The 17821-nt window shown below is 49.5% G+C and overlaps 4 protein-coding genes across 4 annotated transcripts; 3 read left to right on the forward strand and 1 right to left on the reverse strand.

The window, feature by feature from the left end:
• The first annotated feature begins 73 nt into the window (after nucleotides 1-73).
• Nucleotides 74-2850, forward strand: TGME49_271320 (hypothetical protein). Its single transcript, XM_002365757.1, has 3 exons — nucleotides 74-982; nucleotides 1351-1561; nucleotides 1808-2850. Exons 1-3 carry the CDS (start codon nucleotides 172-174, stop codon nucleotides 2565-2567), a joined length of 1782 nt encoding a protein of 593 aa, XP_002365798.1. The 5' UTR covers nucleotides 74-171; the 3' UTR covers nucleotides 2568-2850.
• A 1437-nt stretch (nucleotides 2851-4287) lies between these two features.
• Nucleotides 4288-9133, forward strand: TGME49_271315 (hypothetical protein; the record flags this gene model as incomplete). The annotated part of the gene is made up of 11 exons (XM_018781615.1): nucleotides 4288-4456; nucleotides 4787-4953; nucleotides 5215-5302; nucleotides 5656-5749; nucleotides 6188-6273; nucleotides 6592-6734; nucleotides 6869-6914; nucleotides 7491-7567; nucleotides 8083-8155; nucleotides 8624-8688; nucleotides 8987-9133. 11 exons carry the CDS (start codon nucleotides 4288-4290, stop codon nucleotides 9131-9133), a joined length of 1155 nt encoding a protein of 384 aa, XP_018636651.1.
• Nucleotides 9134-9525: 392 nt separating this feature from the next.
• Nucleotides 9526-10818, forward strand: TGME49_271310 (hypothetical protein; the record flags this gene model as incomplete). The annotated part of the gene is made up of 2 exons (XM_002365756.1): nucleotides 9526-9737; nucleotides 10539-10818. 2 exons carry the CDS (start codon nucleotides 9526-9528, stop codon nucleotides 10816-10818), a joined length of 492 nt encoding a protein of 163 aa, XP_002365797.1.
• Nucleotides 10819-14641: 3823 nt separating this feature from the next.
• POLR2G (DNA-directed RNA polymerase II RPB7) lies at nucleotides 14642-17779 on the reverse strand (the record flags this gene model as incomplete). Its single annotated transcript, XM_002365755.1, has 4 exons — nucleotides 16757-17779; nucleotides 16292-16412; nucleotides 15449-15559; nucleotides 14642-14905 (listed from the first exon to the last, which is right to left on the reverse strand). The coding sequence occupies exons 1-4, from the start codon at nucleotides 16882-16884 to the stop codon at nucleotides 14642-14644; spliced, it is 624 nt and encodes a 207-aa protein (XP_002365796.1). The 5' UTR covers nucleotides 16885-17779.
• Nucleotides 17780-17821: the final 42 nt, after the last annotated feature.

A 17821-nucleotide genomic window follows, 5' to 3' on the forward strand; every position in this document is an offset into this window, starting at 1 on the left:
GCTCCCAAAATGGCTGATGTTGCACGACGGCGGTTGGCACTCTGACGGAACAGCTCGCGCAGAAACGGATCTTCAGAGCTTTGCCTTACAAGCTGTAGAAGTTCTTTGTGTGGTATAGCTGTGTGCATCAAGGGCTAGAAGTGGTGGCTCATACGACACATCTTCGAATCGATGCATTTTTCATCGGCGTCACAGACGACAGATGTATCGCATTGGACTCATGCAAAACCACATAGTCGATGCCGTCCTAGCATCAGTCAACGCTGCTTCCCGTTTAATACCTACTGGGTTCTTTCGCCTGTTTCTGTTTTCCGTGCTCCCCCGCCGCTCCCCCATAACGTGCATTCCGTTAGGGGAGTTCTGCACGGCGTCCGTGTTTTGTCGGGGACATCAGAGGGACCTTCAGATTATGTTTCTTGGTGCCTCCGGCTACATAAAGTGAACTGTGATTTTCTGGGTGGCGCAGAACCACGGCGGGAGTGCTCACGATCGCGTCCGTCGCAGAAACGCCCAGCAACGCAGAACCGACTGTCTGCGTCCCAGGAATTGCTGCGGTGCATTAAGCTACGTCCAGTGTGCCTGCGGGTGGGAGTCTATATATTGTGCGCAAGTGCGACCTATGCCAACCACGGTCACAAAATGGTTGAGGTCGGGTGCGAGTCCGACACGAACTCTTCAGTGGTTGCTCGTGCAACCGGTGGAGAAACCCACATGACATTCCGGCTACAGAGAACCAATGGTAATCATGGATCTCTTTCGGCAGGCCAAAGCCGCCGGGTAGAAAGACGCTACTGCGCGAGACATGACGCAGCCGTACTGCGCGCAGGCGCGAAGCTACCACCCGCAAAAGGTGCGGATTCCAACAAGTGTGTGGAACGGCAAGCAATGCGCCACTCTTACATTGGACTGCGATGCTGGGAAGCCAACCCGTCTCTTCATAAATCCCTAATAGCTGTTAAAAAAATTCCGACCAAACGTCCAGGTAGGCAAACCGTCTTTTGCCTAGGGGTATGCTTCTCCCGCGCTGTCAGACTCCAATCACCTCCACGTGCAATAACCATGTAGAATCAGACTCACACGCAATGAGGCACGGAAGCGCGAGATAGCCAAGCAGCCGGGTCTCCGCTGTTGTACTGATGAGAACAGACGGGTATTCAATCAATGAATGTGAAAGACTTATTGACGAGTGGGCATCCACCCGGCATCGAATATTCTGGTGGTGGATGAATGTGGATGCCCTTGTCAAAACAATTCTGTGTGTGGTCGTGAGAAAGGCAGGAGCCTGAGCTCGTGAAAGAACAGCACCCTCACGAGCGTTTCATGTGTGCTGCCCTGCCTTTGCATGCAAAGCGAGCTTCACCCTTCCGGTCTCGGTAGAAAACAAACTCCGACAATCCACAGGTTCGACATCGCTTGAGATCGTCCGGCAATGCGTTGGGGCTTACGGCGATGCCGCTTCCGAACTAAGGAACCTGTGTGACACGTGCACTGTGCTGACACGAGTATCACCGCCATCCAGTGATCCATGCCGTTCTCCATCAGGATCCAAATTCCGAAAAGCGTGAGTGACCAATCGTGACTATCGTGCAGCTACCTAATGGGTTTCATGCACCTGATAGTAATGCTGTTGATAGAGACGACGTGCATGCTGCCCTTCGCCTTAATCTATGATAGACACAAGATTGCAAGTCGGAAAGACTTCACTTGCCGTCGAGAACGAAGTTGTATTGGGGTCTAGAGTTTTTATATTCATCCGAATGCGTGTGTATTGCCATCTTCTTTTTGCGCGTGTGCCGATGGTTGCTAGGAGTCATGCGCATGTCGGCGCCGGGAATACGTTCTCTGAAAATATCAGCCCCGAAGAGAGGAAACGTCTCCGTGCAGCACAGGGGCTCTGTGACCCAGCGACACTACTGAAAGAACTTGTTCTGCTTTTCGACGTCGGACCACCTCCGAAATTTTGCTTCCCTGACGGTACACCTGACGTCTCTGCCAACGCATCGGTAGGGGAAATCTGCAATTTCGTATCATTCACGTCGTCACTAGGTCTTGGCTCTAAAGAGCTTTGGAACTGGCCCAAGCCTAATCATACGATCAGGGCAGGAAACAGCTTCCGCAAATTACTTGAGGAGAAAGAGGAGCTGGACGAGGAAGACGATGTGATCACTTCGCCAGACACTCGTGCGTATGAAGGGGAAGAATTTGAAGATGATGAAGAGGAAGAAGCACTCGAAGCAGAGCAGGAGAAAGAAGATACAGATAATGCCAGTCACCCTGGGGATGAATATGCGGTTTCAGACGACGGCACCATGTATAGTAGTGACTTCTATTATGAGGAGGATGTAGATGACGAAGAGCAGCAGGAAGAGGATAGAGAAAATGACAGCTGTTCTAGAGATGGATATGTGATATCAGTTGACGGTAGCCTGAATAGCAGTGACTCGTATATTGGCGACGAGACGCTGGAGGGCTGTGAGTGTACAAAGGAGGCTACTACAGACCCGGATGAATACGAAGTCATCGAAGAGGAATTTCGCAACCAAGGGTTTCGGTTGGACAACACCTAGGACTCCACGCAAGCGCTGCAAAATCGCAGAGAAGCGTTTTTGTTGTATTCTTGAAAATCTGTCAGGCAACGGTATCTAGGGTGGCACCTACTTGTCAATCTAAGCAGTCTGAAAATCTTCAACATAGTGAATAGAAGGACAGGAATAGTCGAGAGGGGTATACAGGGCCGCAGCGGTGGATGACGAATTCGGAGTCTGAGTGACAAAAAGGGAACAGAATAACTCCAATCCTGATAGACGTACTACAGTGCAACTCATGATGTTACACCGGGTCCTAAAACTCCAGGCACGAACAACATCTCTTGCCGTGACCAGGGACTTTGCCTCAAGGATCGCGCGTAGTGGCGAAGAGCCTGGTGCTGGATCTTACGCTGCCTCAGCACGTACTGTGTCGGGGACTTCATCTCAATATAAGTGCGTGTGTCAACACTGTTCGTGAAGAACAGCTCTGGTGCCGTGTGGCTGGAACTGTTTCCAAGCATCTAATCACTCCTACGCAAAATTCGTTACACATTTGTCTTCCCGCTTCACATCTGTGAAAAACTGTCCGGCGAGCTCCGCTGTTCTCAACACAATAACGGGTTGTGACCAACTGCTGTACCATGTACTACGTAGCAGTGCCACGTTTTGCGCCTGCACAGTTTACTTTGCACACAGTAAATGGCATGTGCGCCTGCGTGATATCCGACGCACACCTGAAAACTGCCCTCAAGGACACGGTACAGCTGTGTTCAGCGACTCCTTTGAACCGCTAAATGTTGCCGCTTGCCCTGCCATGATGAAGAAGCACATGCATTTACGGCGGCAAAATGTCCTGTGGGGTGAATTCGAGATTTTATCACTTCGTCTACAGTGATGGATTAAACGTCTAACGTTCTATTACGGCAAGTGTCGCAACATGGTTCAGAACTGAAAAACCCGTTCAAGAATCAGACGAGTTCCTGATGTGTTGTTCTACCCAGCCCGCTGTCGCAGCACTTTGCGCAAGAGTCTGCTGCTAGAAACGTGAAAACGTGCAGGAGCCTTGCTGAATAACTCCAAACATGTTTCACGCGTTTCGTCGTTCGTGTGCATTTTCAACGCTTTCAGCCGTGTTGCCACCGTCATGCGCCGCTCACGAGAAGTGCAACAGAGGCGGCTGCATGTCAAGCGGAAAGGTTGCCGCCAAGTGCATGCCGATAACGAAAAACGAGAGATAGTACTTCGATTCCCAGTCCTCCCCGGAATTCGAATTATTCACTTTTATATGTGTGAGCAAGCAGCCACTGGATGTGCTAGCCGTATCACTGGAAAGACTAAGTTGCCTGTCGTTGTCGCCAGTAACGGGAAGTGACCTATCGTCCGTCGTGGTTCGCTGGCACCTCAAGTCGCACTGAGAACCAAACTCATCAAGTACACGGCACAGAGTCATCTTTTTAAGTCAGAGACCGTGAAACAGGTCTTCTGTACCTAAAATACCATCACTGTTTTCGAGAGGTTAGTGCGCATTAATCGACAACCATCCAATTGTCCTCAGCATGCAGTGGAGGTGTTCGTGGTAGTTCCGTGCCAGGCACTGCAGGTGCAAAGCTCGTACTCTACGATCTGTGCTAGCGTCAGGGGGGAACCGAAAAGCCCCTCTCTTCGCGTTTGGTTTTCCAATCAGTTCAGAATCCAGACAGCCGTTGCCTGGCCCCAGAGAAAAACGTTCTCGAACACATGTGTTTAACGCGCTTGCCAGATGGCAACAGACGTTTCTTCTGGCATCGGATTCGTCCGCTTCTGGGCTGCCGCACCAGCCTTAGATGTTGTGGCTCTTTGCCGGAGCCACAGTGACCAAAATAAGTTAGCAGGCGCTGCTACAGACGGCAAGAATACACTCCACACGAATACCCATGATGGTTCAAAGGGTAAGCGGATGCTGCCTTGGTCATCCCCACACTCTGGCAGTACCTAGAGAGGGAACCGACAAACCCAAGATTCATAGGATGTATGGGATGTGTTTGTCGGCGGCTGTAAATCTGACCCATGATCACGGCGAGTAGTGATCTCTTAAAATACCATCTTCTGCACTCATAGACGAAAAAGCGGCATCAATCTCGCTGCCGTGCTCCCGCCTCTACTGCGCATCCATGGGAGTTTTTGATTTAGGTACAACACGGGTTGGCGCTCATCATACACGAACAAGCGAATTTGACTAACATTCCACTGAGGAACACCCGCTATGTGTGTTTTCTCAGAAAGAGCCGGCGATGCCACGGAAGATCTCAGGCAACCGCAAGAACAAGACGTGCAAGAAAATGGGAAAACCCTCAATATTCTTTTGCTCGGCCTTGGAGACATCCACCACATTCTGTTCACTGCATCTCGTCTGTGGAAGGAAACAAACAGAGGCTATCGAATTCATGTAAGTCCGCCTCAGGACATGCACGTTCTTAAGTTTTTCGTTAGCAGCCCCCGTACGGCGCGCCTTCCTTCATACGCATAACGAGGACGCTACGCCGAAAATGGCGAAGTTACACCTGCGCCACTCAAACGCAGACGACTAACTTGCATGAAACATTCGGGAAGCTTTTCGTATCAGTTGTACTGCGTCATAGAAGCTGTCTTCCCGATTTAGCTGTGCGACTCGCCTTCCACGCGTCTGTAACTTCTTGTGCCTACGCAGTTCTTCGTCCACGAAGAGGCACCGGAGGTACTGGCAAGACACCTGCTGTTGCTGGACGTTGTCAATGACACGGCAATGTCTCTGAGAGGTAAAACCTTTTTCTGACGACGCCGCAGTGTAGGGAACGTACATGCGAACTCGCATTCGCCACGACGTTGAAGCACTTGCCTCGTGTTTGCTTCCGTAGTTCTTATCCAACAGGACTCCCGTGGCTTTTTTCCCGAACATAAGAGCATGCCGGGAGATCGTCAAGGCGCACAGTGGTAGAGAGTGAAGCATGCTAACGTTGGCTGCCTATATATATTATGCACTTAAGATGGATCGGATAAACAAAGATCTTCAAGATCGAAACCAGTCTGCAAATGCGTCGAGCGACTACCACTACGAGTGCGTTAAGGCCAAAACAAACATTTCCGCTTCGTTGTCCCTTCATGTCTACAGAAAAGACAGAAACGTTCATCGACCTTTATGCAAACTCGCGCCTGCTTCCAAAGACCGTTGCCTACATACACGAACGTCAGACATTGCTAACGGAGTCAGTGTTTGACAAGGAAAACGCGAAAACTCAGCGCAGGCAGGCTTAGATGTCGGTTTTTAAAGACACAATCGCCGTCTTAGAAGGGAGGTGTCGAACGCGAGCAGAATGATATCTTTGCAGTCGTGCTGTGCCGCACATGACATGAGCAGGATCACCCGTCTTGGCGTTCGCAGTGGATGCGTTGCAGTGGCCCGCATCAAGAGAACATTCACTATTACTTACAAGCTTAACAGAGATATCTACATAGGGTCTCTCTCTTTTGATGTAAAACATCCGTGACGACATCAGTTTAACCACCTCACTTGTACTACCTAATGTTCAACAAAGAAAAGAAACTGACGGCTTCGTGGCATGTCTCCGCCAAGCAGATCTCTCTGCACACCAGAGAAATTCATCAAGGAACACTCTCCATCCTGCTGCCTCTTTCGCGCACAGCTTTGTCTGCGAGGAACAGCCGCACCCGCTAGATGCCTTGGTGGACCTCTCGCACCTGAAACATCGCCAGCGAGACGAGATACAAGGTAAGGAATTCTTCGTAGCTCTGACTGTGCGACGAACTGCCTACGCGTGGAGTGGACATCACACAGATGTTGGCTGTATCCAGTCTCTCTTCATTAACGGCCAACTTACGTTCGTCCAAGCGCTAAAAACCGAGGGGTCCCATCCACATCTCGGCAAGAGTCTCTAACCCACAGAAAGAACCACAACGACAGGTCCAACACTCTCTTGGTGTTGAATGTCTGGTGTGACCTGAGAGGACGCCAAACCGCCGTAAAATACCTCACGCCCTTCTCCCGTGGTGGAGCAGTTGTTAAGGTTCCTTCTGCGTTTTTTCTCAGAAGTAATGACAGCCTGGCATCCGGCTGTGCAGTTCGATGTGGACGCGCTACGGGAGCAGAGACTGAGGCATTGTTACGGGCAGAGATTCGACTATAAAGTCAACCTAATGGACTGGAATTACCAGATGAACCTGTCGCCTATGGTGAGTCCTACAGTTGTCGCTCTCCCACAAAGAGACACAGACGCTTGTCGAACAGAGGAGAGACGAATTACACGTCAAAGCTCACAGAATAGCCTTGGCTATGCCTCTGCCCCGTTGCCGAATGCTGACGTCAGGTCCCCATCCTCCACTGGCGGCAGTACAAGCGCTTTGCGCTCACAGGTAGAGATCGAAGAAGACAAGCTGCTACTTTGGACGGGTCGGATAGGACAGATAAACACTTTCCCCTGCGAATGGGCACTCAGACAAGAGCTGTCAATTCCTGCGGCTGCGTCCAGCTGCTAGACAATTCACAAGTGTATATACCCTACCCTTTTCTGGAAGAATTTGCTACTGGTCGGACTATTGGTTTAGCCCCTCAAGATCTCTGTTTGGCCACCCGAAGTTTTGCTGTGCTGTTCATGACAACCATGTTGAGGGAGACCTTGTCTGCCGCTGCATTCTGCTATCCCAGAGGATAAAGCTTGCTGCACAGCCTTCCTGCTCTCAAGTAGACAGATAAGCGAAGTGTTCTATCTTGCTCTGCCATTGTGTGGCTGCAATTCCATTTCTGGGGTGCTACATTCACTACAAGCCTCCTCTCTGGAAGTTCACATCTGGTACCTAGGCTCCTTGCAGGATACTTCGAACGGGATGTAACGTCAGCTCGATTCTTTTTGCACTGCGGTTCATCTTGTCTTTCATGGGTTGAATTTTTTGTCCACTAACAGAGCGTCACCTGCTCCAGTTTCTGTACAGGCGTGACGTTCGAAACGCGCCTTGCCGATCACACAGATCCGAACAGAACGCTTTCTTCCTACACAAAAGCAACCGATGTGAGTCTCCTCGACGACGTTCGACAACCGCTCCTAATGCTCGCTTCTATTTCTTGCCGTCGAATCGTTACAAAGCCATTTTGGAGTATAGCGAGGTTCACCGTCGTCGTAGTTGAGCACAGAGAAAAGAAAGTAGGGGACTTGGCTTCTGACGTAAATCGCCGAGTGTCAACTGTGATGTGCATATGGACATGCTTCCAGTCCTTGTACGATTTGCATCTTCTCACTTCCTCACTCATCAGTTTCGTCCGTTTACAAATTGCATGTTTACATCCAAGGACGTATCCAACTATCAACGGGACAGCTGACGCAGCGGAAAGGGTGCGATCCTTCCCGTTTGAACCACGGATTGTGTTGGACCAGATAAATGTGAGCACCTGTGTTCAGTTCGGTGCGACAGTCCATCGGACAATTTGCTTTGACCTTTCTCTCAATCTTGGCAGCTCTGGGTGCGACCGGGCAGTCTGATGTGCATGAGATGTATCTGCTGGTATGTGTACTTTCTGTTTCTCCAGACGAAGAGAGGACAGAACGTGAAAGTGCGAGGTTTCTGGGGAGACATCGTCAATGGCCCTTTCTATGCCTACGGTGAGCTTGTAATCTGGAAACCTTAACACGACATTCTGAACTTTTGAAAAATGCCACTCCAGACGGCTGCTGGCTTGAAAGAATTTCTGAATAAGATATGTTATATGTAAGCGCAACAACAACGTTGTTTCCCACACTTCTGGACGCCTACCGACTGCTTCAACAAAATGGAGATATAATATTGTGAACAACATCAACACTGTTCTACGTAATGACCCTTTGCAATTACCCAAGCTCATAAAGTTTACTGATATGTATGTAACTGAAGAGCTGAGGAGCTGAGTCCGCAATAGCGGGGGGGCAGAGGTGTTTGTGTCATCCACTCTTGTCTGTTGCAAGATTGGAACCGTAGCACTCCCGAGAGCCTTTGGGAGAGGTGCTGGTGTGGAGAAAGTAGTCTCGAGTTTGACAGTAATGGTGAGGCGCATGCTTTCAAAAAAAAGCGAATGCTCTTTTCTACATGCGCAGGAGCCGAGACACGGCAACGTTACAGAGACCGGCTCTTCCGCAAGGTCGGCGACAGTCAGCGCTATGTGAGTTTCTGGAACCGCAATTTAGACTCACTCTTTAATTGAAGGAAACAGAGGAAACAACAAGGATTTCCTGGAGCATAGAAAGTAAAAATTGCAACGATTTCAAAAGGGGGTCGTGGCGGCCACGAACCGCCATCAGGGACCGACAGGGTTCTTCCGCCGGCAACTTGCTGGATATTGTTCACAGAGTCGGTCGTTTTTCTCTGAAAGTTTGAGAGCCCTGGTACCTTTTTACCGTGACATGAGGATGAGAATAAACTTCACAAAAGTCCAGGTTGTGTGCTGAATGTTGCTACAGAACTCTCATGACATCATGACATTCAATCTCTCATCGATTCTTTACAGTCTCGAAGAAATGCGCGTGAGTCTCCGAAGGGCGAAAGCCAAGTTCGGCTGTTGGATGCAGACACAGTTTCGTCGTGCTACAACCCGTGAACAGAGCTAAGAATCCTCTAACCGTTTCTTGACAACGTAGACTTTCCTTTCCGTTTTTGCAGAGTGGGTAGTCTTGCGAAAAGGGCGATGAATTCGTTAGCCGTTCCTTGACTAAATGTGAATTCTCTGTCGATCTGCTGATGAGACAGAAGCATTTCCTATGGAACTCTCAGTCGAGCGCGAGGACCGCTTTTGCTTATCCTCTCCGTGGTGCCGTCTGTTGCGTGATATGTGTGGTCGCTTCAGGATCTCTGCCTACCGCCTCAGTCGGAAGACGAAGACAAGTCTGTCAAGACACACGCCTCCCGCAATCACTGATTTCTTTCTCCTAGACCGTCCACCCTTTGAGTCGGAACCTCCACTGCATGTAAAAATTGATTCAGCGTTCTAGCCTCCCTAGATATGCCTACACTCGGAGTTTGCCTCTGGTGGTGCTCTAACAACTACTGCGGTTACAGGCCTCCCTATCCGTCGCCGACAGAGATTGCTTTTCTCGCTCTGGAGCCTAGACAGAATGCAGGTTCGGCCTCTTCTGAATCATCCCAGAGCTATTCAGGCCAAGAGCCGCAGTCCGAGGTCAACGCGGATGCAGCGGCGTTAACAGATGGCAAAAGGTTGGACGAAGGTTTCAGTTTCGGCAGTGCGGAAGAACTTTGCTCGCTGGATGCGCAAGCGTCGCCCAGGCGCAGACGGCCCGTAGAGTCACAAGCAAGCAAAAAGCGGCAGGCAGAGGACGTTTCGACTTCAGAGATTCGAGTGCTCCAGTCTTACGATCGGAGACAACCAAGTCCGACAAAGCCCGATTTACTATCAGCAGGAAGAGAAGCAACAGAACCCCGAGAAGCTTCAGCGTGTACACGCTCGCTTCTTCCAGGTAAACGAACAAGTGACGGGAACGCCTCAGAAACTCCCTTCCTGTTCTGTCCACTTCAGTGTCTCTGCTTTGCATTTTCTCCGTTCTTATCCTCCGTCGCCTGGACACGTTTTTTCTCTCAAAGAAGGTTCGTGAATCTGCCTCCTGTGTGGTGGTTTTTTTCTAGGTTTCCAAAGCGTCAAAGTCAGCTTTCTCACGGGACCTGCAGCGGAGCTCCTGTCGAAGCCAAGGCACGTCTGGTGGCGGCATCGAAAAAACGTCGGAGCGATTTGCGCTTCTGCGGGTCTCACAAGGTGTCTGGCGTTTGCTTTTGTCTTTGGTCTTTCGATAGTGCAGTCTCTGAGATACTTCCTCCAGCGCTGTTGCCAGAATAAGAACGACAGCCACATTACCTGTCCTTCCAGTAGGCGTGCATCGTTTCAAGGAAGCCACAGATAGTTTGTGCGGTGCCGTTTACGACCTTCGTCCGGCAGGCGACTACAAGGAAACTCACTCTCAAGTGTACAGTTGGTTACTCATTTTTCTCTCCACCTTCCCGCAGATACGCGCAGCAGTTTGATTGTGCAGTTGTTTCCAACGTGGCGACAACGCCTCTCTTCAAGCACTGCGGGGTTCTCGCAGATCCACCACCGAGAAGAAAATCTCGGCTGCCCGGCGAGGTCGAATCCAGTGATGAGCCTGTGCAGCAAAGTGGTGAAAAAGTTATCAAGGAGACTCTAGGCTGCAGTACCCCTGTTTGCGGGGACGCGCCAGCGGAACCCTCTTTTCTTGAACGCTGCCTCAAGCCGACCGCACTTGTGTGTGTAGAAACTTTCAAGTGAGTGCAGCGCATCCACACTGCTTCAACACACTATAGATCCAAGAATGTATACGGTGCGGAGGCGATCTGACAAAGCGTACGTTCCATTTACACAACGGTATACAGTTCTCTGGTACGTTTGTAACTGAAGAGCTCGACTTGCCCTGAGTAAAGGTTACGAAGGTAGCACCGACAATAATCTTACCGACATGCACGCCAGTACGAACAAAGAGACGGTTACCGAATCCATCATCGTTCTTCGTCCTATTTAGCCACGCTGCACAATCTCGCGGACACAAGTCGAATAAACGGATGCATTATAGTTCCGTTTCCTCACGCAGTCAGGGCATGCAATACCAACACGCGTGTGTGAGACTTATCGCGAAATAGTTGGTGCATCTCGACATCAGAAAGACTTTGTTTCGAGAAAGCAAGTTCCCGGGCATCCAATGTGTGAGGACACAGAAAGAGCGAGGTTAACAACCGTGGGGGTGGAAGACGCCTTTTTATTGTGAAAACGTTTGTAGAAGAGGCCGATAGCGAAGCTCGATTTTGTTCATTTGAACAGGGACTGATGTTTTTTGTTTTCGTCGATTACGTGACCAAAACAATAAGCATCACATCGTTGACGCAGCGGTCTCAATTAAAGCGAAGCTAGTTGTGTGAAAGGCAAAATTTGGGGGATAAACAAAGATAGCATGCAATGTTCCTTCGAATTTTTCACTTGGCTTGCCTCGACTACACATTGAGGCCGGCGGTTTTTGCGCACGAGAGGTCGAGTCTCTGGATCATCCCGAGTCCGAGCTGGATTACTGTCTCCTTGATCTTGTAGGTCTTTGTTTACCGTGGACAAGCTGTTATCACTGTTTCCAGAGCACTCGGTAAATCTATTTGGTGTGTCTATATCCTTGGCACATCTTGTCTTTCATCGGCGTGCCCATCTTCTCGTGCCTTTGTGGTATGTCTACTGTTTTTCCTCCACTCTAATGTGTTCCCTTCGACGTGCAGATTTTGCGCAAATTTAAATAGCGTTGCGAAACTGAGGTGAGCAGCTGAAGCCTCGTTGTTTTGCTCCTTGAGGTACGAAGAGCCTGCCAGATATTTTGGTCGGCACGAAGTCGAAGCGAGCGGGTTGATAGCGCCGACAACCTAGTTAAAGACTCCCTACTTAGGACCGACAACGGCATAAATGAAATGTGCCTCAGTATATTTTTTATTTTTGCTGCGCAAACGTCAATTCCACCACAACGACAATCAGGTTCAGGAAAGTGACGCTCGAGGCGGCAAGGAAATACAGCTGGAAACTATGCAACCCTTCTAGCGGTGAGAAGTGAAACGGCGTGTGTCGAACGGCAAAAGAGCGATGTTTAAAAGTGCAACTTGCACAGCACACACGGCAGGCTTTCGCAGACGCGGGCTGCCCACACACGCACGTCTGCACTGCGAAAAAGATCAACAGCGAAAGCATCTTACTGAGTGCTATTTTCACTGATTGCAAAAATAAAAAACCCCCACTAGACAGAAGGCATCAACGCTGCCCCTGAAGGTTTGTGCTCGCTGATACCAACACACTCTTGAATATTAAGAACAGCGGTACGGGTTTAGAAGCGGAAGAATCATGGAAGGCGCAATGTCATTGGTGAGGAGTTTTGTGTTGCCTCTGAACGGACCAGCACTCGGTTACTTTTCCCCCTCTGTCCTTCTATTTTTCTGCGGCATTGTGTGATATTTCAATCTGCTTTGAGTGCGGGACGAACGAGACACACACGGGAACATCTACGTATTCGGAACGCCAATTGTCACAGTGACAGACAAGGAGTTCTGCCTCTCTGTTTTTGAAAACTCACTCTTTCACGGGAAACCTTGTTATTTATGATAAAAAACAACTGAGCTGTTCTCAAACTTGCCACAAAACAAACAAAGTTCTACATCCACCCTCTAGAAGAACAACTTTGGACCGGAGCGTGAAAACTACAGAAACAGGACATTTGACATTAAAATCAATGGTGCGTATTGTGGGTATGTAGGATACGTAAAGCGTGCTTCAAGAGCAGAAAAAGTGAACATTCATTGTGTCTTTCTCACAAGAGTTAGGACGCGGTGAATGAACAATTCGTATCAACAGAGAGAGAAAACGACTACTCAGATGTTGGTATGATCGGCACCATCGTACTGGGAGCAATCCTCTCTGAGACAGGCTTATTGGTGAGCTCTTTCTGCAGAGTATCTCAGACGCGCGAAAATCCTGATGTAAATCTTCGAGGTCTTTGTTCAGCGAATCCAAAATCTATCTTACTGTTCGTCGAAGCGTTCCTTTTCTACATAACCATTTGCCCTTCGATTTCCCGTTGTGTCTGCAGCACCTCCCATGGTGGAATCTCTGCAAGTTTCACACACGGCTACAGAAAAGAATCCCGAACCGAACTGTGCTGAAGCAACAAAGCAGGAAGCGGTTGCAGACGCATATATGATTTTCCGCACATCGCCACGCGAAACGGAAGAGTGAAACAGACATCAAAATGGGGATATTTGCTTTGCCAACATGGAAAACTCTTCGAAAGGACTGTATAAGTCACCATGCCCTGCATATCTATATGCGTGTATCTGTGTAAAGGTTTAGATCAGCTGGTACTAGCAGTAGTTATCTGCAAGAGGAAGTTCTTGTCTTGGCCGTTTCCCGGACACTTCTCCGTCGTTTCTTGATCGCACATGGGCGAGTCTACTGAACGCCTGCGTCCTGGTGTTCCGTGTCGTGGATCCCATCGGTGGAAACTCTGAAGTTAAAAAGAACTGGTTACCAAAAAGCTGTGATACGCGGCTCTCTGCGATAACTCTTGTCACGATGACTTGCCCTCAAAAACGTTCTGACATAGACGGTGAATAGTCAAAGGATGTTGCAAAGAATCCAACCAATGTGCGTCGCGTGGAGTGTTCAGAGTCGCTGGGACTTAAGGCTGTCACTGATAGGAGAAAAGTGTCTATTGGGCTCCCCTATCGCTCCCATCCCACAGAGAAGCCCGTGTCTTTTTGGATCCGTACCTCTCTAAGATTCGCCACTCTACTTGACTCTCCTACCTTCTTCATCTCTGGAAAGCAGCGAACGTTTTTGCATCTGCAACTCAGGTCCGGTCCTCTGAGGCGCTTTCAATCACAGTTCCCTCCAGCGCCGCCGGCTCCTGTCAGTGCTGTGTGATCTATTCTGCAAAGCACATTTGTGGATAAATGAGGACGAAAGTACTGAAGTTTGTAATTTTGCTTCTCTACATAACACTCTGAAGTTCGCTGGCGTTGCCGACCTCTGACTGTTGGGCAGACGTGCTGGAACTTAGGCGGGGATGAGAGAAAACGTTTTCGATGCTACTTCTGCTGAGCGGGCTTCTGATCGAATCGCTAACGGGCGTGTGCGTCTTAAGAGTTAGTCTTGCCGAGCGTCGGGAGATTCGGTGTCAGTGAACAAGGAGTGGGGCTCGTTTATCGTGAAAAGCTCTCTGTTTTTCAACAAATCTCTCTGCAAACCGAGTTGCGTCGCAAACAGGCACGAACGCCGGCATGAGAGAAAACGCTTGTCCCGCAGAGTCGCAAGCTGACACGCGACACCTTGAACCAAGGCCAGGTGCAGAAACAAGCTCTGCAGAGCAGAGAGGAAAGACAGGGCAGAGGTCCCACAGCGGCAGAGGCAAGAAGCCGATTCCTACATGTGAGTCCCCGTAAGAGAAGCAGAGTTAGAATGAAGGCGTAAACAAAGTGTGCAGGTCTCTAGACAGCATTCCCAACCTTCACGCTGAAGAAAAGTTGCTTTTCCAAACGCCCCAAAGACGAAAAAACAGCATTCGGTTCAAGCGCCTTCAAAGCGTCGGAGAATGGGGAGACTGGAGTGGTGAAGACTGAGAAGCGGCAAAGTCCGAGGATCCCAAACTGCCGAATAAAGCCGCGTTTCCCTGGCCACCCAAGTTGCTGTGGTGGATGGGACCTAAGTAACTTTCGTTAATTGTTGCAATCGCAAAAAGATTCATGGAATCGTAGCGAACGCCAAGCAGCCGAAGGCGAATGTCACTGTCGACACGAAGTTCCACCTCGCCGTCGGTCATACAGCCCACTGCACTGTCGTCCTGCAAACAGAGCCGCGAAAAAGCAAAGATAAAGACGACGCAGAGACACACGACGCGAAAGCTACAACCCAAACTCCCGGCACACAGACACAGAGATAACCAGGTAAATACGGAAACGTACACCCGCCCATCAAAGACTCTGGGACAGACGCAACCGCACCACCGACGTCGCCAACATACGTACATTTATACTGTTGCATACATATACATGTATATTTATATGTATATGCATATGTACATGCAAATGTATATACGTATATGCATGCATGTGTACGAGTACATGAGATATGTAGTATTGTTCGCAGGTGGATAGACTGACGAACAGATGCATGTATGTCAGAGATGGATACGAAGGCAGATGGGAGCGTAGAAGAGACGCGTTTCACAGGTCAAAGAGATCCACAAGTGCAGACCGAGGAAACGACCGGGGAAACAAGAGAAAAGATGCACGGTCGGCGTCTCTCAAACGCGAAGGTGGCTCCAGTTCCATTGAAAGATCGATGCGGCCGCACAGAAAGAGAAAGACGAAAAGCGAAAACTCACTTGATAGACGAAGGAAGGAGGCAGCGAGGCTCGAGAGACAAAAACCTTCAAAGGTCCACACTGAGCAAACAATCCGAGCTTGTTCACGTCGGTGATGACGGCGTCAAGGACCTGAGAGGAAAACAGAAAGACCATACAGCCGTCGCTTTACTTTCTGCGTAGCGGCTTTATCTACATGCATGTAAACACGTGAAGTTGCACACAAAGTAGAGTATAGATATACACAAGGAAATGCATAGCCGCGTACTCATAGTATAACTATATATATATATATATATATATATATATGCGTATGGATGCGTCGTGATTCTCGTTCATGCTGCTAACTGCATTTAAAAGTTGTTCTGCGCAGATCTCTCCATCCACAGCAATATCTATCTATATCCACCTATGTCTATTGTTATTTATCTGTCTCCGTCTACAACTCTCTGTACCAATCTATATCTCTCTGTATCTCTCTGTATCTATCCATCTATCTGTATGTTTCTATCTATCCATCTCTCAATCCATCTATCTATCCATTCATGAATCCGTCTACTCTACTTATCTCTCTAGCGATCGATCGATCTGTCTCTCTCTGTAGATTTCTCTCTACCTATAGCAATACCTCTTTCTCTCTCTCTCTCTCTCTATATATATATATATATATACATGCTTACGAAGGTCTTCGTGAAAGCATGACTTGCGGACGCTGTTTGGTTTCAGCAGAAAGAGGAGCCGGAATAGAAGACTGGGGAGAGAGTGGAAAACCGAAAACGCACTTTGAGGGAACGACGTCGACAGCAGACGTTCAAGAAAGTGGAGAAAACGGGACGCTTTGAGGAACCAGGAGAGATGACGTACCTCGTCCTTGAAGGGCTTAAACGCAATTGCTTGGTATCTGGCCGCGACGATGACCATCCCTGTGCCATCCTGCACTCTTCCGGCTTCCATATGGACAATGCGGATCACGCAGATGATGTACCTGCGAAGCAGATGAGACATTGGGGGAAATGGAGAGAAGGTGAGAGAGCGAAAAGAGGCAGTGCGTTTACGGCATGTAGATGAAGGAAAGAAGATACACGGAAGGGCAGAGGTAAAAACAGAGACAAGACGTAAGAGGAAGCCGTATGGCAGAGGGAGGCAAGAAAGCAGAGAAGCGGCGAAGAAGAGGCACAGACGGGACAGAGAGCGTGTTCATTGCTTGACGGCTGAGGCCGCGTCTTCCCCCCTCTCTTGCACGGTGAGAAACGCGAGCTGTTCGACTGCCCAGAGGAAAAGCAAGGTGATTCTACAAGAGGGAAGCCGACAGAGAAGGAAAAAACTCACCCCAAGTTGTGTAAACATTTGCCCTCGACCTGCTGCCGAAGAAGCGTCTCGACGTATTGGGTGTATCGACGCCCGAGCTGAGCTGGCCGCAAGGCCACATTGTGCCACTGCTCCACAACGAAGAACATGTTCGTCAGAAACAATCTGGCGTTTTTTCCATTCCTCTGATACGGACCCCCGTCTCCAGGAAACACAGAACTCGAGAACGAAGGGGGGGGCTGACGAAGAAATGGGGAGAGGAAGTCACTCGAGAGGACGACCACGCACTCTTCGTGGATCCGACGAGAGAAAAGACTTCAGCAAAAAAAGGGGAGAGACAAGAAGAGGTGGATAAGAAAGGGTGGGGGCAGAACGGATAAATTCGGAAGGCGGTAAACGAAGGGAAGACCGTTCTCGGGGAGGTTGGACTTTGGAAACAAGGTGACAAGCATCTGTTGACGAGATGAAAACGTTTGCAGCATGTAGAGTGGTTCCTGTACAGGTAGATGGCTGCTCGGAACCGAGACTGCCTACAGAGAGAAAGTCTCCCGTCTCCACGTCTTCGACTGTGTCGCCGGCAGTGTACCGGAGCAGGGGCAGTCGCTTAGAAACGAGAGGAGACACAGGCGGAAGACACAGGAACACCGCGACGCGCTCTCAGAACAAAGAGGGCGCGACTTCCATTGAGGAAACTCGAAGCCCGTCACGGCAGTTGGGTTGACCGGGGGCAAGACGTGTTTAGGGGAGACTCTTTGCAGCAGTACCTGGAGAGATGAAAATCCGCGTGAAAACGGGGAACGAAAAGTCACAAGAACGTGCAGAGTTGAATGGGGCACGCAAAGAGAAAAGAAAAGGAAAAACAAGAAGATGGACGGGAAATCGAGTCAGAAGAACTCAAAGATTTCCACAAAAAAGAGACCTGGCGGGAGCATGCTGTTTGTCCACACCAGATTCTGGCGTATGTACACCCTCTGTCGTGTCCCCACGGGACCACTCGAGAAGCCGGATGGCGGAAAAGCGAAAAAAGAAGACATCAAAAGGACTGGGCTCCTAGTGATTCACGACGGCATTTCGAGATGCTCCTCT

This window comes from Toxoplasma gondii, chromosome VIII, assembly GCF_000006565.2.
Source record: "Toxoplasma gondii ME49 chromosome VIII, whole genome shotgun sequence".
NCBI classification, from domain to species: Eukaryota; Apicomplexa; class Conoidasida; order Eucoccidiorida; family Sarcocystidae; genus Toxoplasma; species Toxoplasma gondii.